The sequence below is a fragment of the Jatropha curcas genome, chromosome 9 (genome assembly GCF_041381405.1).
Source record: "Jatropha curcas cultivar XTBG-Jc1 chromosome 9, XTBG_Jcur_1.0, whole genome shotgun sequence".
Lineage (NCBI taxonomy): Eukaryota > Viridiplantae > Streptophyta > Magnoliopsida > Malpighiales > Euphorbiaceae > Jatropha > Jatropha curcas.
This window is the reverse complement of record NC_143159.1, coordinates 2,941,781-2,964,641: the sequence shown is the minus strand read 5'-3', so window position 1 is coordinate 2,964,641 and position 22,861 is coordinate 2,941,781. Positions and strand designations below refer to the sequence as shown.

Genomic DNA, 22,861 nt, shown 5'->3' with positions numbered 1-22,861 from the left:
TTGCATACTTCATTTTCAAAGTAATTAAGTATAAATTAGTCCCATTCGCATGAGCGGGTAAAGACATCGCATGCTGTAAACCTAAAATAAAAGGAAAAAAATTTTCAATGAGTTTTATTTTTCCAATTTAAGCTATTTATTATATCTATTTTTTTAAAAGTACCGAAGAGATGATCGTGTGAACTCTAACAATCATTCTTAAAAATATATATATAATATATACGTATTGTTATTTGTTCTTAGGGTTTATAAAAGTGGTATAGGAAGCAATAATAATATAAAAGAGAAAAGAAGATATGGAGTGATGTAGGTATATATATAAAGATTTAAGGGTGTGGGGCATTAAAAGAAGGACAAGCAAAATATTCTTGAAAATCATTTGATGGATGGATAGGATTAGATTAGATTATTTTGGTTGGGTAGGTTTCTAACATTTTCTAATCTTTATTATTCTATTTTCTTTATCATCTTGTCCTATTTGAAAGGTGGCCTGTATGCTGTTTTTCAAACTTAATTATTCACGATTCTGTCTGCAGAATATAGAATTCCAATCTTAGCTTGAAAAACTTTCGTCTTCCTTTTTTTTTTTTTTTTTTTTCTCAAGGAAGATAAATTGAATGTTCACATCTTCTTTCCTGTCAATTAATTATTATTATATATTTATTTAGTCTATTATTTTCTTCACGATTTTAAGTATTTTTAATTGAAGTTAGAATTATAAGTTTTGTTTATTCATAAAAGTATAATAGATCGAAATAATATAATGACTATACAATAAAGATGATCTTACTTTTTGAATAAGATTCACCAATTTAATGGTAATTTTTTGTAGTAAAAATGACTCGAAATCAAAATTTTTTATCCCCTGCATCTTGTATGGCTGAAAAAATGAATGGAAGCATACTTGACAATTAGAATCACTGTTTAATTCATTTTCAACCAAAAAAAAAAAAAAAAAAATCACCATGACTTATTTTTGTGGCAAACCAAACGGATCGTTGGTATTGGGTGAGTAGCTGTTTGTCACGTTTCATTAAATTGTGTTGTTTGGGCTCAAAAAAAGAAAAAGTTCTTTCACAGGATTGTGTTTAACTTTAGCCCACCTCATTGACCGTAGGGCTTGTAAATTGGGCTGAGCCCTTTGTGTTTGTTATGAATTTGTTCATATTTGGGCCTAAAGATCCATTTGTACTTTCTTTAACGAGTTATGAGTGAAAATAATAAAACTTGAAACTATATATTAAAACAGAAGAATTGCATTTTCGCACGATGTAAATGTGAGTCAAACATAAAATTTGATCAATTTGAGCAGGTTAAAGGAATTCATATACTTTTCAACCCCTAGCAACGACAAGGGGTGGGGGTGGGGGGCGCCGCCGGACGCCGGCGAAGCTGATAGTATAGTCATAGAAGATGGTTTATTTTCCTATGTTAAGCAGTGTAAAGTTGGGTAGAGTGTAATTAACAAAGAAAATAAAGAACATAAGACAAAATCTTTGATAGCTATATATTCGGGAGCTTGCTAGGAGTTTTAAACTCCATTTTTGGAGTTTCTTCGGTTAATAACTTATTTGTATTTATATTATATTTAAATTATAATAATTAATAATAAATTAGTATTATGTTAATCATTAGCCATTTAAAAATTAAAATTTGTATTAAATATTGTATTCAAAAAAATTTAATAAATATGTTTTACTTATATAACATATTAAGATAAAAAAAAACATATATCTACTTTAAAAATTGAAAAAAAAAAAATGTATTGTTCACCGTAATCTATAAAAAATAAATATACCTTTAACGATGATTTTAGTAACTGTTATCACACGCCATCTATCAACTATTTTGAACAATTGAAATAAATGAACAATTTTAGATTATCAGCTTATGGTCTCAAAATATTATTATTATATGGTTAAGGTGGAGGATACATCTTTAAAATTTTTCACAAAAGAAATTATATATATATATGGGAATAGAGAATTAAAGTTAAAAATTAAATGAAAGGGAAACGAAAGCACTCAGAATTTGTAGAGTTCAAAAAAGAAATGATTCCCATAAAGAGAAAGACAGGTTGAACACTCAAATGGAATTGTGGAAACCGGACAAATTACAATTTGTGCGTGTTGAACCAAAATCCTTCATTTGGCTTATTTTCTTGCAATGATTAAGCCAACCAATTGTTCTTATTTTCCCATTTGGACTGAGTTACTAATTAACCTTAAATTAGTAATTGTGTAGTAAAGTATTTGATTGACATTATAAGAAATCTAAACTATGTAATTACGTGCTTCTCTTTCAAAATTTAAAGATATACCAAAAATCGAATATAGTTGTTTATGGATTTTAATTTATAACATAAAAAAAATACTAAATGTTAATTTTATTACAATAAAATCTTGATATCAAAATTTGCGAATTTTGATGACAGAAAAACGACAGATGATACATGAGATTAAAAAACCATTTTTAAAATAAAGATATGGCCTTGTTTTGGATTTCTCTTGTCTCTTAATTTTTTAATTTGTCACTTATCTCCATTTCCGGATATTATGAAAATAATAATAATAATAATAATAATCTCACATGTATCGTGAGGAGATCGGTATCTCACAGCTTCTGAGTTCTAACTACAAAATTAATTGTATTATTAATCACGTTTTTTTACTATATAACTATTATTATTACAAGTATATATCATATTAATTAATTAATGGAGCTAAAGGATAAGTATGATGGTGATGTTGAATACTAATATATGATTCTTTAAACCTATAAAAATATATTATATATACATTCTGAAATCTTCACCTAAAGCACGCAATTAATGCACAAATTATAATTAAGCTCTGAACAGAAAACAAACAAAAATGAAGAAACTGTATATCTCTTCTCATTCACCGAAGTTTGTACAATGAGTACTATTTATATTTACAAGGGTGCTGTATTTGCTTACTCTAGGCCCTACTGTATTGTATACTGTCTATTGTAACTGAATTAAAATTACAGCTGTACAATATGGGTTGATGGGTTTGTTACATGGATTTGGGTTAAGTGAAACGGGTATGCTATATGGGTTTAATATAAATAGGAAATGTTGTGTTTTATTTTTAGGGTTTTTGCTTTGGGTTAGGGCGGCAGCTTCTCGATTCTTCTTTCTTTGCTTTGCTGTTGGTGTTGGCCCTTAGGCTGTTCATACTCGTTCACGCCCCCCTCAAGTTGGAGCGGGGGGAACGAAACCAAGCCCAACTTGACAGTCATCATTCGAAATCTAGAGATGGGTAAGAGTTTGGTGAAGAAATCAGCGAGTTGTGAGTCGGAAGGAAGATGCTGTGGGTCGATAAGGCCTGTTTGAATGTAGTGACGAGTGAGATGGCAGTCGATTTCAATATGCTTGGTGCGTTCGTGATAGACAGGGTTGGCGGCAATATGCAGTGCTGCTTGGTTGTCGCAAAATAAAGGTACTGGCTTTTTGATTTTTACCCGCAAATCTGTTAATATTTTGTCAAGCCAAATGACTTCACACACTGTATTAGCCATGGCTCTGTATTCCGCCTCAGCAGAGGAACGACTAACCACCTGTTGTTTTTTTGTTTTCCATGACACGATCGAGGAACCGATGAAAATACAATAGCCTGTGAGAGACCGTCGAGTGTCAGGGCAAGCCCCCCAATCAGCATCACAATATGCTTGAAGATCAAGCGTAGAGGAAGTGGGGAAGAACAGTTTCAGATCTGTGGAGGAAGCTAAGTAGCGGAGAAGATGAAAAACAGCTATCATGTGACCCTGACAAGGATTTTGCATGTGTTGTGACAACTGCTGGACTGAGTAAGTAATGTCTGGTCTAGTGAAGCTGAGGTAAAGCAATCTCCCCACTAAACGTCTGTAACTGTCTGGTTCTGTGAGTAATGGGCCCATATTTGCTTGAAGTTTTTGACCTTGTACCAATGGCGTGGATGCATGTTTTGTTTGCTGTATGTTTGAATCTAACAGCATGTCTTGAATAAATTTTTGCTGTGATAAGTAGACGCCATCAGGGGACCGTAGGATTTCAATTCCTAAGAAAAATCTGGCATCACCTAGGTCCTTAATGGTAAACTTAGAGTGGAGAAACTCCTTAATGTTGCAGATAAGTTGAATGTTAGGCCCTGCAATTAAAATGTCATCCACATAGACAATAAGCACTAGAAAGTCAGTATCTGCCCCTTTTGTAAATAGGCAGTGATCATTCACTGACTGTTGAAAACCGTACTGGATCAATGTGTTTGACAACTCCTGGTTCCACATTCTGCCAGCCTGCTTAAGTCCATAAAGTGACTTAGTCAATTTGCACACTTGGCCTTTAGAAGCTTTAGAATAACCAGCTGGAGGTTGCATGTAGATGTCCTCATCAATATAGCCATGTAAGTAGGCATTGTTAATATCAAGTTGATGAAGAGTCCATTGGTTTTTAGCTACTAGAGCAAATAGGATTCGCACAGTTACCATTTTAGCAACAGGAGAAAAACTGTCATTGTAATCAATGCCCAGTTTTTGATTGAACCCTTTAGCAACCAGGCGAGCCTTATACCTGTCTATGGTCCCATCTTGTTTGTATTTGACTCTGTAGACCCACTTGCATCCGATGGCCCTCTTCCCTTTAGGTAACTCAGTTAAGATCCAGGTACCATTGTCTTCTAAAGCTTTGAGTTCAGTTTGCATTGCTTGTACCCAATTTTCATCAGAAATAGCATGATTATATGATAAAGGTTCATGGATTTTGTTGACATTAGATGCAAAAGATGCATATGCATGTGAATAGGGTGAGTTGAGTAAGGGATGTGTGGAATTTGAATTAGCACAATTGGTTATATAATCTGTCATCCAAGTTGGTGGTCTTGAATTTCTTGTGCTTCTTCTAAGTGGTTGAATTGATTGTTCTGGTAGTAAAGGTTGAGTAGGTTCTGTCTGGTTATTTGGTATGTATGGTTCAGCAGCTGTTGGAAATTGTTGTCTTGTTTGGTCAAGATTAATCATGTTGTCATGTGTTGTTGGTGTTGGTGTTTCAGGTATAGTGGTTGTGTGTTCTGGGGTTTCCTGGTTGGTGTTATCTAAACAGTCTGGTATCGTAAAAGTACATGACTCAAAAGGTGTGTTGTGATGGAAAGGATAAACAGTTTCCTTGAATACAACATCCCTGGAGTAGAAAATCTGCTTAGAGTGCATGTCATATAACTTGTAACCTTTCTGTTGAGCCCCATAACCCAATAATACACATGGCTTAGCTCTAGGGTCAAACTTGTCTTTGTGTGGGTTAGTATTGGTTGCAAAACACAAGCAGCCAATAACTCTTAAGTGTTTAAGGTCTGGTTGTATTTGGTGCAGTTTTTCAAAAGGGCTTAACCATTCTAAGAGTGCAGATGGCACTCTATTTGTTAGGTAAACAGCAGATAGGAGAATCTCAGACCAAAAAAGCTTAGGAAACTTAGCCTGAAATAGGAGGGCTCTTCCAATGTTCAAAATTTCTTTATGTTTTCTCTCCACTCTTCCATTTTGCTGTGGAGAATAAGGGCAAGATAGTTGATGTATAATTCCTTTAGAAAGGAACAATGACTTTACTATATGATTTACAAATTCAGTGCCATTATCAGTCCTTATTGTTTTAATTTTGGTATGAAACTGGGTGTCTATTAGGTTAATAAAATGGTCAAGAATTGAGTGGACTTGTTGTTTATTTGGTAACATGTAGGCCCATGTGTATCTGCTATAGTCATCTACTATAGTAATCATGTATCTAGCACCAGTCAAAGAAATGATAGGATAGGGTCCCCATAGGTCAATATGTACTAAATCAAACATGCCTTTAGCAATACTGCAGCTTGGAGAAAATGGCAATCTTTGTTGCTTTGCAAGGGGGCAAACATTACATTCAAAAGAACCACTGTTTGTATCTGAGTTTATTACATGATTTTGTCTAGCCATAGAAATATGACCCAATCTAAGGTGCCATAATAGTTTCAAATGGTCATCATGTTTGGTACAAGTGTGTAAAGCTTTAGTGGTAGGAATGGGTACAAAACACTTCTTATCAAGAAAATATAAGCCTCCAAACAACTTGCCAATCGCTACTACTTCATCAGTCTGCAAATCCTGTAACAAACAGTGGTTAGGTAGTGTTTTCACCGATAGTGCATTGTCCTTTGCAAGGGCTGATGCAGATAATAAATTGCATTTGAAGGTTGGTATATATAACACATCCTTTAATACCAATCTGTCATGCATTATGACTTTGCCAACATGTGTTATAGTTCTAGTGGAGTTGTCGGGTAAAGTCACTGTTCTTGGTTTAGGTAATTTGGTTAATGTATGAAACAGATGATGCATGTATGTCATATGATCAGTTGCACCAGTGTCAACAATCCATGGAACTAAATCATACTTATCATGCACATTATAATGAAAATGAGAAACAATACCTGCAAAACTGACTGCATTAGCTACAGGTGTATCCTCTGCCTTATCATCATACTGCATCTTGCCCTTGATTGCACGCTGGACCTCCATTCTCACCATTCTGGATACATCATTCTCATTGTCTCCTGATTTAATAATTGATTGTTCATCATCTACTCGTCCAAAATGTGCTTGAGCTTTCTTTTTCTTTTTGAGTTCAACAAACCAGTCTGGATAACCAGTCAGTTTAAAACAAGTCTCTCTAGTGTGGCCAGTTCCATTACAGTGATCACAGTGCTTGTCAACTTTAGATCTGGAGCTATTACTTGTGTTTCTACTATTGTAGTTTGATTTTTGCACATACATTGCGCTGCTATTCTCACTTGAGTCATAGATTGCAGTATTCACCTCCCTCTGTTTTTCAACACTTAGTACCATTGAATAGGCCTTACTCATGCTTGGAAATGGATCCATAAGCAGAATTTGATTTTTAACATTATCATATGTATCATTCAGTCCTAAGAGGAATTGCATAAGTTTCTCCTCTCTATCTAGATCTGAGGCTGCTCTCACAACTCCACAGGTACACCTTTCTGCAATTCCACATGTGCACTTGGGAATGGGCCTTAAACAAGCCAACTCATCCCAGAGTTTTTTCAATTTAGTGTAGTAATGACGGGCGTCGAATCCGCCAAAAATAATTAACCTGCTCCCCTACAAAATAAAACTTGTAAATATGGTGAGAAGGATCGAACCCTAGGGATTAGCTTTGTCGAAAATAGACCAAAACTGAAAATAAAATTAAAAATAGATATTGAAACGGGGGAATTTAATAATCGAACTAAACGAATTAAAATTAAATCAAAGAAATAAATGCAATAAAATTAAAAATTGAACCTGAACAATTGATAGAAAATTCAGCCAAGGCATACCGCGGATCGAAAATTTGATTCGAGTGATCATTGATTCAAGATTAATTCCTTAATTCATATTACAGACAAGTTATAGCCAGAAAGAACGTCAACCCAACCAATTCTACCGTAGGAATAGGTTGCTAAGATACGATCTAATAACAACCCCTAATCAACTAGCAATCCTAAGTACGACGAAGGATTTAACTGTTAACCGCTTTAAAATCTAATAGAACCCTGTCCAGATTAACAGAAACTACGAGCATCCATTTAAATCTGATTATATTCTTTCTTAATACAACCTAGAAAGTTCTACCCAATTAAGTTATATTAATTACTACTGCATCAACCTAACCAAACAATTACGGATTTGATTACGCCGAATAGCTATGGAAATTTCTACCAAACAACATAACGGGCCCTGTTAAATCATTCAATAGAATTTCGCTAGGGGATATATTTTCCCAATAAATCACAGAAAGGATATAAATGCAATAGAATAAAGAAATTTAATTAAGTTCAATATAATCTCACAATCGAAATCAAACTTCTACCTTGGTTTAGCCTTAACTGAACAGAACGTTTAGCCACACATGACTATGGAAGAAAACATCCTCACAAGAATTGAAAGTTCGGTAGAAATCTCTCAAAAAATTCTGTCAAATTCGTCACAACCCAAGGGAGGCGGAAGATAATCCACAAAAAGACCTAATTTCGACTTAAATAGCCCCTAGAAGGTGGGGTCCACTAATACAATAAAAATACCCACTAAAACCTGTGTCTAATATCATCCTGTGGCTGTAAAACGTGCTGGAATTAGTTGAAGAAGTCGTGACCAGCCAATAATGTCACAATCAGTCCGCTGGTCTGATTTCCTGCTTAGTCTTGCCCAAGGCTAAGAGCCTAACAACTTGCATTTGTGTTCCAAAATTCCAGCAGCTCCTTCCTTGCTCCAAAACATTTCAATTGTGCTCCTTTTTGCTTCATTCATATCAAATCCAACTTTTCCTAGCATAAAAACAATAAATCAAGTTAAACCACTCTTTTAAGCACAAAATGACACCAAATCAACACAAATATAACAATAAAAGAAAATTGGATTTGCAAGTTATCAAATTTCCCCACACTTATCCCATGCTTGTCCTCAAGCATGACTTAGAATTCGACATCTATTCTATATAGGAGACCACAACTTCACAACGAAACTCGATTCAACATATGCAAAAACCGCAAACAACGCAACATCGCAATTGGATATCAAACCGTCAAAATCATCCCATCATCGTGAACTCAATCGAAAAAGGTTACACTAAGAATTCTGAAAACACTCACGCACACATACGAAGCTTGAATCAACAAATGTTTTATCGAGCAATAATCAAAGCATATAAAATACATTTTCGTAGCTTCAAGAAAACAAGATAATGAACAACCATAAGCTCTCCTCGCGGTTCCCTCTCCACTAATGTAGGACAAGTCTCAACTAAGGATCATCAGGTCTTTTATATGGGTTAGGCTAGGGTAATGGTTACAAAAGAAAAGGATAATGTAAGGCTAGAGAGTAACAAGAAAATAAGTCTTTCACATTAAGTTCAAAGAGCAATGCACGTTATTAACTTTAATGTTTAGATGGCAACAAATGCAACTTCACAAAACAAAACATAACATTGTAGCCTTTCCCTCTATTTTTCTTTTTTTTTTTTTTATTTTATTGCTGCTGTTTATTTATTCTTTCTTCCTTTCTTTTTTTTTCTTTTTTCTTTTTTTTTATTTCTTTTCTGATTTTCTTTTCCTTTTTTTTTTTTTCGACATCACAACGACTAATTACATATAAGTCGCTATGACTATTTATTCCAAAACACAAACATAAACACGAAACAAAAATGCATTCGCGCCAAAACTTGAAACTTAAACATGCATGCTCAACAACGATTAAAAAGAGTATTTCCTTGTTCAAAGGTGGTGGGCAAAGAGCTTTTTGTGTTATATGGTTATATTGGGGGTTATGAAAAGAATTTGGAAACACGCATTTAGCATGCTTCGTTGGCTAGAAGGGGTAAGAAGGATGGTAACGTCAAGGTGGGAAAACGTAGAATTTTTTTTTTTTTTTTTTTTTTTAGATCGACCAAAGAATGCCTAGATCATTTCCAAAGTCGAGACTCACCTAGGATTTCGCCTCAAGGGAACGTAGAAGAGAGTTCTAGTGTTCGGAAGCTATCCTAAAATTTTTTTTTTTTTCAACGATTGCTCTCAAAAACACTTATCAAAAGAGGCTAAGTTTCGAAAACCCGATTTGAGAATTCAAAGTGTAAACAATTTAAACCAAGATTCACGAGTGCAATGACGGTCAATTTCAAGTTATGGTTTTCGCTTGCTAAGTCTTGTTGTCTAGGGCTCTCACAATAGTCAGACCAAGTTTCAAAAGCAAAGTTATCCTCTCTAGATATCCTATAAATTCTAAATCATGTTTAAAGACACAATTAAGTCCCAGAGTAATCCCAAATGCAGCTCAAAAATAAAAAATTTTACTCAAAATATTCATGGGATAAGTGGTAAATAAAAACTCTAGGAGCATTTTTACAAAACAGTCAAAACCGGTCAAGTTTCATACCAAATATGCACATGGCAGCAGCATAAACATAAGCAAGTACTAAGAACAACACATGGCAGTAAAATTAAAAATTTCAGCAAAGATGGTCACATTCCCCTCCCCACACTTACTCCACACATTGTCCTCAATGTGGACTCAAGGCTTAAAATGTAAATAAAAGGTAAAGTTGAAGGAAACTGCCCTGTTGTGAAGGAAACTGCCCTGTTCTAGCCATTAAGAATATTGCTCTTGCTCATCCTGAAATGCAACTGAAAACACAAAAACACAACCAAAAGAAAAACAAAAGAACAAAATGCAAACCAAATGGTTGTTAGTCTGCAAATGTTATTCAGCTTTCTATTACCTCAAAGATGTTAACCAAGCAAAGAGCCAGCAAAGCAAAATCAGTTCAACTTAATAAACAATTCTGCTCAACTATCAATCAAATTTCCAATACTGAACATGGCATTAAAACAACATAGCAAAACAGGCAAGCAAACTTAGTTCAAACAATGACAACAGATTCTAAGTTTTAAGAGCTCATATTCAAAATACTAATTTTAAACCCAATAAATTGATCCCAAATCGCATTGAACACTGAATTTAGTCAATAAAAGCCTAGAATTAAACCCAACTCATAATATTCAGCGATCGAACTCCACTCAGTTATCAATTCCAACTCCAATTTAAACAAAATTCGAATTATCAACAAGCAAGAAAATTATAAAAACGTCCCCTTCAGCAAGTATTGCAAAGTTAAACAATAAAACCCAATAAAAACTTGCGAAACAACAAAACCCATAAATCATAATGTGCTCAAATAACTTCAGCCAACAATCTATAATATAGCTAAGTTCTTCCCTAATTCAAATTCAGCAACAATTGATTAACTAAAAAAAAAAACCCAATTGAAATCAATGACAATGCAGTAAATTGGAGCACAGACACTATCTTAAATCACGATTTCTATTCTAATAGGAAGTAAATTAATACCTGTTGCTGAAGTTGGCACGGAGAGGAATCAGATGAGGAAGGAAGACGCTGCTGTTGGGTTTTGCGTCGCGCTGTAGAGTGACGTAGGATTGGGCTAAGGACGAAAAGAAAGTCTGTTTGGGTTTTAGATCGTCGATCGGAGTGACAAAATTCTTGTCGTCGTTCTTCAGAACTCTTGCCGTCGTTCAAGACTCGCAGCCAACGCAGATTTCGTCCAAAGAGCGCCTGCTGCCCCTGTTGTGCCTGCTGCCCCTGTTTGGGTTCTCTTATTCTCTCTTTTTTTTTCTTTTTGTTTTCTTTGCAGTTGCCGCACAAATATAACCAGTTATTATTATTATTATTATTATTTTTTACCCAGTATAATAACAAAGTAGCTGAATAAAAAAATAAAAAAAAAAAGTCAAATATACCCTCTTGCTAAAATGAATAAACTCTCTATACTCACCCCAACGAACACAATAAAATACAAAATAAAACAATTTTAACCATGCCATTTAAAAACCCCATAGAAGCTTTGCTATAGACTCTTGAACCCAGAAAAACACAGTGTCCCCAGGTTAGGGACGACACCCTTCATGAAAATTTTTTTTTTTTTTTCAAAAAAAAAAAAAAAAATGAAGAAGAAAAAGAAAAAAAAAATAATGAAAATTCAGAGAAGAAAAAAAAATAAAATAAAATAAAATGAGGCAAAAACTAAATGCTGGGTTGCCTCCCAGTAAGCGCTTGATTTTAACGTCTCCGGCTAGACTTTCTTGAGCTAATCAGCTGTACTCCCCAGACTCTTCGAGCCTCAAATTCTCCGATTGAGTAGCTCCAAAACCTTCATAAAATGGCTTCAATCGATGCCCATTCACCTTAAAAATTTTATTGGTCTCTAGACTTTGAATTTCCACTGCACCATGAGCAAAAACATTAGTAACAACAAATGGACCAGTCCATCTGGACCTTAACTTACCAGGAAATAATTTGAGTTTAGAATGAAATAATAGAACTTTTTGACCAACTACAAAGCTCTTCCTGGATATCATGCCATCATGGAAAGCCTTAGTCTTCTCTTTGTATATTCTGGAGCTTTCATAAGCTTCATTGCGAATTTCCTCAAGCTCTTGCAATTGTAATTTTCGGTTATCACCAGCTTCACCATATTGCATATTGCAGCGCTGAATAGCCCAAAATGCGCGGTGCTCCAACTCGACAGGCAAATGACATGGTTTGCCATAAACTAAGCGATAAGGTGACATTCCTATCGGTGTCTTATACGCTGTCCTATAAGCCCATAAAGCGTCGTCCAGCCTGACGCTCCAATCTTTTCTATTAGGACTCACAGTTTTTTCCAGTATAGACTTCACTTCCCTATTCGAAACTTCTGCTTGTCCACTTGTCTGCGGGTGGTAGGCTGTAGAGACACGATGCGTAATACCATACTTTTTGAACAGATTCTCCATAATCTTGTTACAGAAATGAGTTCCTCGATCACTTATAATTGCTCTTGGAAGTCCGAACCGAGAAAAGATATGGCTCTTGACAAAATTCATTACTGTCTTCGCATCATCAGTCCGGGTTGCCTTAGCTTCAACCCATTTGGACACGTAATCCACTGCCAACAATATATAGCTGTTCCCGAATGATGATGGGAATGGCCCCATAAAATCTATACCCCACACATCAAAAATCTCACAAATAAGAATAGAGGTAAGGGGCATCTGATCTCTACGACTCAAATTACCTGTCTTCTGGCAATTTTCGCAAGATTTGCAATAAATGTACGAGTCTTTAAACATTGATGGCCAGAAAAGTCCACACTCCAGAATCTTGCGAGCTGTTCGTTGAGGACCAAAATGACCTCCACAAGCTGATGAATGGCAGAATTTCAGAATGGATGGCACTTCCACATCCATAACACATCTTCTAATCACCTGGTCAGAACAAAACTTCCACAAGTATGGATCATCCCAAACAAAATACTTAGCATCTCTCTTGATTTTATCTTTTGCAGCTCTAGTTAAATTTTCCGGTAAAGTACCTGCAACTAAATAATTCACTATATCAGCATACCATGGAACAACTTTTTGGAAGCTAAAGAGTTGCTCATCTGGAAAATCATCGTCCAATGGTGATGGCTTTTCATTCAAAATCAACCGGCTAAGGTGATCAGCAACAAGATTCTCGGACCCCTTTTTATCTCTTATCTCTATATCAAACTCTTGAAGCAAAAGAATCCAACGAATCAAACGGGGCTTGGAATCCTTCTTCTTTAACAAATACCTCAATGCTGCATGGTCAGAGAAAACTATCACCTTTGTTCCTAACAAATACGACCTGAACTTCTCCAAAGCAAACACGATCGCCAAAAGCTCTTTCTCTGTGGTAGAGTAGTTGCATTGGGCATTGTCCAGCGTTCTTGATGCATAGTATATGACATGAGGATTCTTCTCAATACGCTGTCCAAGAACAGCCCCTACAGCATAGTTACTCGCATCGCACATAATCTCGAAAGGATAGTTCCAATTCGGTGGTTGGACTATTGGAGCAGAAATGAGCTTCTCCTTCAACATATCAAACGCTTCTCTACACTCCCCATTGAACACAAAAGGCACATCTTTTTGCAAAAGCTTGCAAAGCGGTTGAGCTATCTTTGAAAAATCCTTAATAAAGCGTCTGTAGAAACCTGCATGGCCAAGGAAAGAACGAATCTCCCGCACACTTGCAGGGTAAGGTAAGGATTTAATTACATCAATTTTAGCTTTGTCAACCTCAATGCCTCTTGATGAAACAATGTGTCCTAGAATCAAACCTTGGTCCACCATAAAATGGCATTTTTCATAATTTAGCACTAGGTTTGATTCTATACACCTCTTTAAGACTTTTGTAAGGTTAGTTAAGCATTCATCAAAACAATTACCATAGATAGTAAAATCATCCATAAATACCTCAATAATCTCCTCTACAAAATCTGAAAATATACTAACCATACACCTTTGGAATGTGGCTGGTGCGTTGCAAAGACCAAACGGCATCCGTCGATAAGCAAATGTACCAAAAGGGCAAGTGAAAGTCGTCTTCTCTTGGTCTTCGGGTGCCACTGGTATTTGAAAGAAGCCTGAAAAACCATCAAGACAACAATAATGAGAACGACCAGCTAATCTTTCCAACATTTGGTCAATAAATGGAAGTGGGAAGTGATCTTTTCTTGTGGCTGCATTTAACTTCCTGTAATCTATGCACATCCTCCACCCATTTTGAACTCTTGTAGGAACCAACTCTCCTTCAGCATTCTCCACTACAGTAATTCCTGTCTTCTTAGGCACTACCTGTACGGGGCTTACCCATTTGCTATCAGAAATCGGGTAAATCATACCAGCATCTAACAACTTCAGTATTTCCTTCTTCACCACCTCCATCATAGGTGGATTCAACCTCCTTTGAGCTTCTCTTGTGGGTTTGCTTCCTTCTTCTAGAAGAATCTTGTGCATACAAGTTGATGGACTCAACCCTTTAATATCTGCTATTGTCCATCCTATGGCCTCTTTATGCTCCCTAAGAACTTGAACCAAGCACTCTTCTTCAACCTCACTAAGTTTGCTTGAGATGATAACAGGCAGTGTGTCTCCATTCCCCAAAAATGCATATTTTAAGTGGCCGGGCAGCGGTTTCAACTCTAACTTGGGTGCCTGCAAAACAGATGGTAAAAGCTTCTCATGGTGAGAAGGCAAAACAATATGGCTGTGGCTGCTTGTTAGGGGCTGATTTGTCTCCATCTCACACACAATTTCCTGTACATTTTCATTAACCAAGAAGGTTTCCTCAATCTCTTTAATACTGTCCATATTAATATTCCTGCAAAGCACTAAATCAAGCTCGTCAACAGCATTTAATTCAAACATTTCTTGTGCTAAAGGATCAATTGCATCAATAGAACAAATACTAGACACATCACTAAGGTACTTCATAGCCTCATAAACATTAAATTCGACTTTCTCACCATCGAACTCCATAGATAATGTGCCTTCATAAGCATCAATTTTTGTCCTTGCAGTGCGGAGAAAAGGTCTCCCAAGCAATAAATCAGCTACAGTCGAGGATTTATCATCCTCCATATTAAGTACATAAAAATCTGCTGGAAAAATTAAATCACCAACCTGAACCAAAACATCTTCTAGCAATCCCACGGGATACACTATAGACCTGTCTGCCAATTGAATAATAATACGCGTTTCTTTCAAGGGACAACCCTTGAAAGATGAGTAGATAGATAAAGGCATGACATTTATAGAAGCTCCTAAATCACACATAGATCTCTTAATCCCTACATTGCCTATTTTACAAGGAATAGCAAACATACCTCGATCTTTACACTTTGGTGGGAGTCTCTTCCTTTGAATCATGGCGGAGCAAACTTCACCCATCTCTACCTTCTCAACACTATCTACCTTCCTTTTGTTGGTACAAAGTTCCTTGAGAAACTTTGCGTACTTCGGTATTTGCTTAATAGCATCCAATAATGGAATATTCACCTCCACCTTGCGAAAGGTCTCCAAAATGTCTTTCTCTTCACTTTCCTTCCTTGTTTTAACCAATCTCTCGGGAAAAGGAGGCTGAACAGTAAAGGTTTGGGGCTGCCGTACTTCAGGCTGTTCGGAAGGCCCATTTCGGTGAATTTCTACCTCCTTTTCAGCTTCTTCCTTAGAACTGCTGCTGCCTTTTTTAGGGGCTGCTGTGTTTAGCTCTTTACCACTCCTCAAAGTGATCGCACTTGCATTTTCCCTTGGGTTTACCATCGTTTGGGAAGGAAGCTTCCCTTGTGTTTCCAATCTACTCAAGGAAGATGCAAGTTGACTAATTTGTTGTTCCATATTCTGCATTCCCTTTCTTGTTTCTTGCTGGAATTCTTGTTGAGAAGTGGCAAGTGACCTCACAATATCTTCCAATGGTATTTTTGGGGGAGGAGCTTGTTGAGGAGGTGGTCTAGCTGGTTGGTATCCTTGGAAATTTTGGTAGTGGCTTCCATAGCTAAGATTAGGATGATTCTTCCAAGTACTATTGAAGGTGTTACCCATCGGTCTTTGGGGCTGCCCGAAATATCCTCCCATAGCGTTAACTTGCTCTTGATCACCATACCATGATGGACATGTGTCAGTTGGGTGATCGCTGCAACATACCTCGCACACACTTCTCTTCACAGGTTGCCCTGCAGCAATAGATTTAACAATAGAGGTTAGTTCATTCAGTTGAGACTGAATGGAAGAATTACATACCTGATATAGCTTCCTGGAGGGTTCTTCAACTTGGCCAAATTGTTGTGAATTGGCGGCCATAGTGGAAATAATTTCTCTTGCTGCGAGTGGAGTCTTGTTAACAAGTGCTCCCCCACTAGCTGCATCAACCATCTTTCTTTCCATGTCAAGCATCCCTTCATAAAAGTACTGTATTAGGGACTGTTCAGACATCCCATGTTGCGGGCAGGCTGCACATAACTTCTTGAATCTCTCCCAATAGTCATAAAGACTCTCTCCAGCCTTTTGTCTAACCCCACAAATTTCTCTTCGTATGATGGCTGCCCTAGAAGCGGGAAAATACTTGTCCAAGAATGCTCGGGCCATATCAGGCCATGTGGTGATGGAACCTGGAGGTAGATTAAGCAACCACTCCTTAGCAGCATCTTTAAGAGAGAATGGGAATGCTCTCAACTTAATTTGCTCTTCAGTTACCCCCTGCGGTCTCATGCTAGAACAAACTCCATGGAATTCCTTCAAGTGATTATGCGGGTTTTCAGTCTTTATTCCATGGAAAGCCGGAAGTTGATGAATCAGACCCGATTTAAGCTCAAATGGCACTTCCAACTCCGGGTAAGTAATACACATAGGCTGCTGCTCTACAGGGGCAGCTTGTAGCTCTCGAACAGTGCGGTTTTCAGCCATAACTTCCTCTTGGTCAATTTCTGCAAGAATCTCTTCCTGCTCTAGACTTTCTTCTTTGGTTTCAGCTGTAAAATCAAGGTGACCAGCTGCTGGACTTTCCGGTTCAGTTCCGGAAATCGATTCGGCCCACTTTCGCTCTTTCGCTTGTCTCCTTAGTGAGCGGGCTGTTTTCTCTATCTCAGGATCAAATAATATTGGCAAATTTTCAGACCTGGTCATTCAAAAAGACAACAAACAGTAAAGTTAACTAGTCCCCGGCAACGGCGCCAAAATTTGACGGGCGTCGAATCCGCCAAAAATAATTAACCTGCTCCCCTACAAAATAAAACTTGTAAATATGGTGAGAAGGATCGAACCCTAGGGATTAGCTTTGTCGAAAATAGACCAAAACTGAAAATAAAATTAAAAATAGATATTGAAACGGGGGAATTTAATAATCGAACTAAACGAATTAAAATTAAATCAAAGAAATAAATGCAATAAAATTAAAAATTGAACCTGAACAATTGATAGAAAATTCAGCCAAGGCATACCGCGGATCGAAAATTTGATTCGAGTGATCATTGATTCAAGATTAATTCCTTAATTCATATTACAGACAAGTTATAGCCAGAAAGAACGTCAACCCAACCAATTCTACCGTAGGAATAGGTTGCTAAGATACGATCTAATAACAACCCCTAATCAACTAGCAATCCTAAGTACGACGAAGGATTTAACTGTTAACCGCTTTAAAATCTAATAGAACCCTGTCCAGATTAACAGAAACTACGAGCATCCATTTAAATCTGATTATATTCTTTCTTAATACAACCTAGAAAGTTCTACCCAATTAAGTTATATTAATTACTACTGCATCAACCTAACCAAACAATTACGGATTTGATTACGCCGAATAGCTATGGAAATTTCTACCAAACAACATAACGGGCCCTGTTAAATCATTCAATAGAATTTCGCTAGGGGATATATTTTCCCAATAAATCACAGAAAGGATATAAATGCAATAGAATAAAGAAATTTAATTAAGTTCAATATAATCTCACAATCGAAATCAAACTTCTACCTTGGTTTAGCCTTAACTGAACAGAACGTTTAGCCACACATGACTATGGAAGAAAACATCCTCACAAGAATTGAAAGTTCGGTAGAAATCTCTCAAAAAATTCTGTCAAATTCGTCACAACCCAAGGGAGGCGGAAGATAATCCACAAAAAGACCTAATTTCGACTTAAATAGCCCCTAGAAGGTGGGGTCCACTAATACAATAAAAATACCCACTAAAACCTGTGTCTAATATCATCCTGTGGCTGTAAAACGTGCTGGAATTAGTTGAAGAAGTCGTGACCAGCCAATAATGTCACAATCAGTCCGCTGGTCTGATTTCCTGCTTAGTCTTGCCCAAGGCTAAGAGCCTAACAACTTGCATTTGTGTTCCAAAATTCCAGCAGCTCCTTCCTTGCTCCAAAACATTTCAATTGTGCTCCTTTTTGCTTCATTCATATCAAATCCAACTTTTCCTAGCATAAAAACAATAAATCAAGTTAAACCACTCTTTTAAGCACAAAATGACACCAAATCAACACAAATATAACAATAAAAGAAAATTGGATTTGCAAGTTATCAAGTAATTTGCTATTGTTTGGTTACCTTGCACAGTTATTGAAATATCTTTCCTTATTTGGTAAATCATAGGTCCATTTGATTCACCATACCTGGTAGTTAATTCATTCCAAAGATCCTTGGAACTGGAATAATACAAAAATGCTTCAACTAGATCTTTAGAAATAGAGTTCAAGATCCAAGATGTTACCAGATTGTCGATCCTCTGCCATCTCTTTCTCAATGGAGATCCAGCTGCAGGTTCTTGTTCTTCACCAGTGACAAATTCATATTTGTCCCTGGCCTTCAAGGCTATGGTCATGGATCTGTTCCATGATAAGAAATTCCGGCCATTCAAGGAAATATTGATGAGATTTGAAGCTGAATTTTCAGATGCAGAAACTTTGTAAGTCTCTGATTGCACATTTGTGTTTTCATTGTTTTGATCATAAATTTCTGCCATTGATTTCAGGAAAGGAAGCTTGAAGAAAGCTCTAAAACTTCAAATATCAGAGGAGGCTCTGATACCATGAACAGAAAACAAACAAAAATGAAGAAACTGTATATCTCTTCTCATTCACCGAAGTTTGTACAATGAGTACTATTTATATTTACAAGGGTGCTGTATTTGCTTACTCTAGGCCCTACTGTATTGTATACTGTCTATTGTAACTGAATTAAAATTACAGCTGTACAATATGGGTTGATGGGTTTGTTACATGGATTTGGGTTAAGTGAAACGGGTATGCTATATGGGTTTAATATAAATAGGAAATGTTGTGTTTTATTTTTAGGGTTTTTGCTTTGGGTTAGGGCGGCAGCTTCTCGATTCTTCTTTCTTTGCTTTGCTGTTGGTGTTGGCCCTTAGGCTGTTCATACTCGTTCAAGCTCCATTATATTAAATTCTTTGAAACTCATCATTCTTTTAATTACTTTTATGGATCCAATGATTATTAATTTAATTAACTTATATATGTAAAGATCTTCTGATATTATTTTATATCGTATGTATTATCTGTTATTTATCTACACATATAAATATATATATATCAATATCAGTTTCCATTAAATTATCTTTAAAAAATTGCATAATGCCAACTAAGTGGATTCTTGAATTGTCTACGCCAACGGCCAACCTCTATTTTAATTTAGAAACACACAGCCAAAAAGACCATCTCCCAGCTCGTCTTTATATGTATAAATATACTTTATATATGCATAAGCATAAAGAGAGCAAAGCATCTTGTTGCTTGTTTTGCAAGAGACGTTAAGTCCTTACAAAGAAACAGTTCTAGTTTTTGTTATATATACCAGAAATACATTATTTCATTGCTTGCAAGTCATGGATTTTAATGGTGAAGACTATTGCACTGATAGTAGATTGTTGCTTGATCCAGAGGAAGCAAGTTTGTTCGATCTGTTTCGTCTTTTATTTTCGTCTGATATAAAGAATAGAAGCTTTGTTGAGTGCCCAGAAGAGCAAAAGCGGAGAGATTTTAGCCATCGATGGCTGATTTTCATTTCGGTTATTGTTCAAAAAATCCTTCTGCTTCACAGAAATCCATTGGCTCGAGTAGGCCATGCATTAGAGACATGGTTAAATCTTGTCTCCATCAACGGTGGCTTTTTTGCGCTCTTGCTCAAGTTTCTAAAAGGTATTGTACTCCATTTCTATCCATACATAGGCCTGAAGTGGCTTGGAAAGGATTAAATATTGTTTTAAATGCAGGAAATTGGGAGAAGCCGGTTAGATCATCAGCGAGTTTCAGATCGGTGGTGGGAAATCTTGACCAGAGAGTAGAAATAGAGAGGAGAATAAGGCCTAGTGACAGGAAATACAAATCAGAGCTGGCTTTGATGGCTGCTAAATTATCATATGAGAATGAAGCCTGCGTCAAATCCATAGTCATAGATCACTGGAACGTAAGTGTCAATGTAACTAGATATATACAATAATTAATGAACTGGTGATCTGATGAATTGAAATGGTTGTCTATCTTTTCCATTTTTGATGCAGATGCAATTCTTGGGTTTTTACAACTTTTGGAACGGTAAGAACTAAAAACCGAGTCTTCATGTATGCTATTTTTTTTTTTTTTTCTTTTATGATTTTTAACAATCCACTGACTCGAATCTTCCCTAAAAAATAAAAAGAGAAGCCCACTAATTATATGTAAATTTAGGCACATTGAATTGCATGTGTATGTGATTTTCCCATAACTTATAATTAAGTTAAACCTACGTGCTAAACACTAATTAATATCGCCAAAATAGCTAAACTATTTTCTTCTATGCAAAATTTTCTCTAATTGACTCGAGATTTGAAAATATTAAGTTTTTCTTGAACTTATAAAAATTAATAAAAATAATTAAATTGCTTATAAAAAAACTAATAATGTTTCATCTGAGGGCATACCTCTTATCTTTCCAAAACATATCTGTATTAGATCGCTAAACCTCCTCATTGTTCATCGAACTTAAAACTGAAGTAGACATTATAATGCTAATAATGCCTTCACTTAATATAGAGAATAAATAATTATAAACAATCTTTTTTATATATATAAGGCTCAATAGATTGGAAAAATATCATGAATACCAAACTGGTAATAACTTTTAGAACAGAGAGAATTCTAACTTGTGATCTCTCATTTTTCGCGTTACAGACATTGTATTAACCTTACTTAATCACAACAAATATATTTAGGGTATCATGGTAGTTCAACTATCCTTAAATGCAACTTATTACATATATGTTGCGGTGCAGCTTTGATTAAGAAATTCCTTAATTAATTAAAGTCAAAACTCAAAACATAACAACATCAATTGCATTTTAAAGCAAAAGAGCAGCTGATGGTAGGAATTGTTTTAAAATTAGTAACGTGCCTTAATACATACTCCATGTATAAATTAGGGTAAGACGTAAAAATGATTGCATCTACCAAAAAGGAAAAACAAACAAATACGAATATTTACAAAGCTTGTTTTGCTTAATTACCAAGTCAAAAAAGCATATTTTGAATTGACAAGTTCGTCAGGGAACCAACTAATCAAGTATTATGATAAGCTTTCTTTGCTTCTTCTTTATAGCACTATAATAGAATTGAATGCGATATACTATATTATCTTTCTTTTTTTTTTTTTTTTTTTTTTTTTTTTTTTTTTTTTTTTAACTCTCTGGTATTAGAATTCCCCGTGCTCGACTAATCCGAATTATATTAAATTTTAGTTTATAGGTAAAAATGAAAAGCTGAAAATCTGTAATGTTAATGCTTAACAGAGTACCAGAGGCTACACTCAACGCAAGTTTTCATGGTTCAGGACACAAAGACTGACCCAAACCTAATAGTGGTGGCATTTAGGGGCACAGAACCATTTGATGCAAATGCATGGTGCACAGATTTTGATTTCTCATGGTATGAGCTTCGTGGGATTGGCAAGATCCACCGTGGCTTTATGAAAGCCCTAGGCCTCCAGAAGGATGGCTGGCCAAATGAAATTGCACCGGACAATCATAATTTATACGCATACTACGAAATCAGAAGAGTGTTAAAGGAAATATTGAACAAGAATGAGAATGCTAAATTTATAGTTACAGGGCACAGCTTAGGTGGGGCATTGGCAATTTTGTTTGTGGCTGTTTTAGCTATACAAAAAGAGGGTTTTTTACTTGATAAAATGGAAGGGGTTTACACATTTGGGCAGCCAAGAGTTGGGGATAGGCAGTTTGGTAAATTCATGCAAGGTGTATTGAAAGAATATGATGTGAGATATTTGAGGTATGTTTATTGCAATGATATGGTGCCTAGATTGCCGTACGATGATTCAACTCTTTTGTATAAGCACTTTGGTCCTTGTCTCTACTACGACAGCCTCTATCAAGGAAAGGTTAGTTCTGTCTTTTTCTTACGTTTTATATTTCTAAGTGGATTGATTGATTCCTGTGTAATGATTTTTTATGCGACTAACTCATGATTGGGATGCAGGTTTTGTGGGAAGAGCCGAACAAGAACTACTTCAACTTGTTATGGGCCATACCGAAGAACATAAATGCTGTTTGGGAGCTGATTAGAAGTTTTATACTGCCTTGGGTCAAAGGTCAAAACTATAGAGAAGGTTGGTTTATGACCGTATTTAGGATAATAGGTTTGCTAATTCCAGGATTATCAGCTCATACTCCTCAAGATTATGACAATTCTACCCGATTAGGATCTTTGCCTCAAGAATTTCACCGGGATTAGTAACACCCTGATTGGTACAGAATTATCCACATGTAACACTGTAATTCCATCTATTTTTTTTTTTTTAAATTTCCACTTACAGGATATTGCTCTTTAAGGGGAATTAGCTTACAGGACAATTATTCACTTTATGTGAAGATCTTAACCCCATTTCAAAATTTTACTTTAGAA

General features: G+C 35.9%; 2 protein-coding genes, 1 long non-coding RNA gene and 1 other non-coding gene across 4 annotated transcripts; 2 read left to right on the top strand and 2 right to left on the bottom strand.

Annotated features, from left to right (window-relative positions):
• Nucleotides 1-7,832: 7,832 nt before the first annotated feature.
• LOC149493445 (uncharacterized) lies at nt 7,833-11,236 on the bottom strand. The gene is made up of 2 exons (XR_016322595.1): nt 10,930-11,236; nt 7,833-10,205 (listed from the first exon to the last, which is right to left on the bottom strand). It is a non-coding gene; the product is annotated as an uncharacterized LOC149493445 (long non-coding RNA).
• A 454-nt stretch (nt 11,237-11,690) lies between these two features.
• Nucleotides 11,691-18,472, bottom strand: LOC149493443 (uncharacterized). Its single transcript, XM_089725917.1, has one exon. It carries the CDS (start codon nt 17,064-17,066, stop codon nt 11,691-11,693), a length of 5,376 nt encoding a protein of 1,791 aa, XP_089582043.1. The 5' UTR covers nt 17,067-18,472.
• Nucleotides 16,375-16,481, top strand: LOC149493444 (small nucleolar RNA R71). The gene has a single exon (XR_016322755.1). It is a non-coding gene; the product is annotated as a small nucleolar RNA R71 (small nucleolar RNA).
• Nucleotides 18,473-19,702: 1,230 nt separating the features above from the next.
• On the top strand, nt 19,703-22,840 carry LOC105633891 (triacylglycerol lipase OBL1). Its single transcript, XM_089726094.1, has 5 exons — nt 19,703-20,104; nt 20,179-20,372; nt 20,467-20,500; nt 21,730-22,337; nt 22,436-22,840. Exons 1-5 carry the CDS (start codon nt 19,792-19,794, stop codon nt 22,688-22,690), a joined length of 1,404 nt encoding a protein of 467 aa, XP_089582220.1. The 5' UTR covers nt 19,703-19,791; the 3' UTR covers nt 22,691-22,840.
• Nucleotides 22,841-22,861: the final 21 nt, after the last annotated feature.

Bases quoted from the DNA above. Each gene is read 5' to 3' on its own strand.
- LOC149493443 (XM_089725917.1), bottom strand. From the start codon at position 17,066: ATGACCAGGTCTGAAAATTTGCCAATATTATTTGATCCTGAGATAGAG.
- LOC105633891 (XM_089726094.1), top strand. From the start codon at position 19,792: ATGGATTTTAATGGTGAAGACTATTGCACTGATAGTAGATTGTTGCTT. The intron at 20,501-21,729 runs GTAAGAACTAAA...AATGCTTAACAG, and splicing joins TTTTTACAACTTTTGGAACG to AGTACCAGAGGCTACACTCA. The intron at 22,338-22,435 runs GTTAGTTCTGTC...ATTGGGATGCAG, and splicing joins ACAGCCTCTATCAAGGAAAG to GTTTTGTGGGAAGAGCCGAA.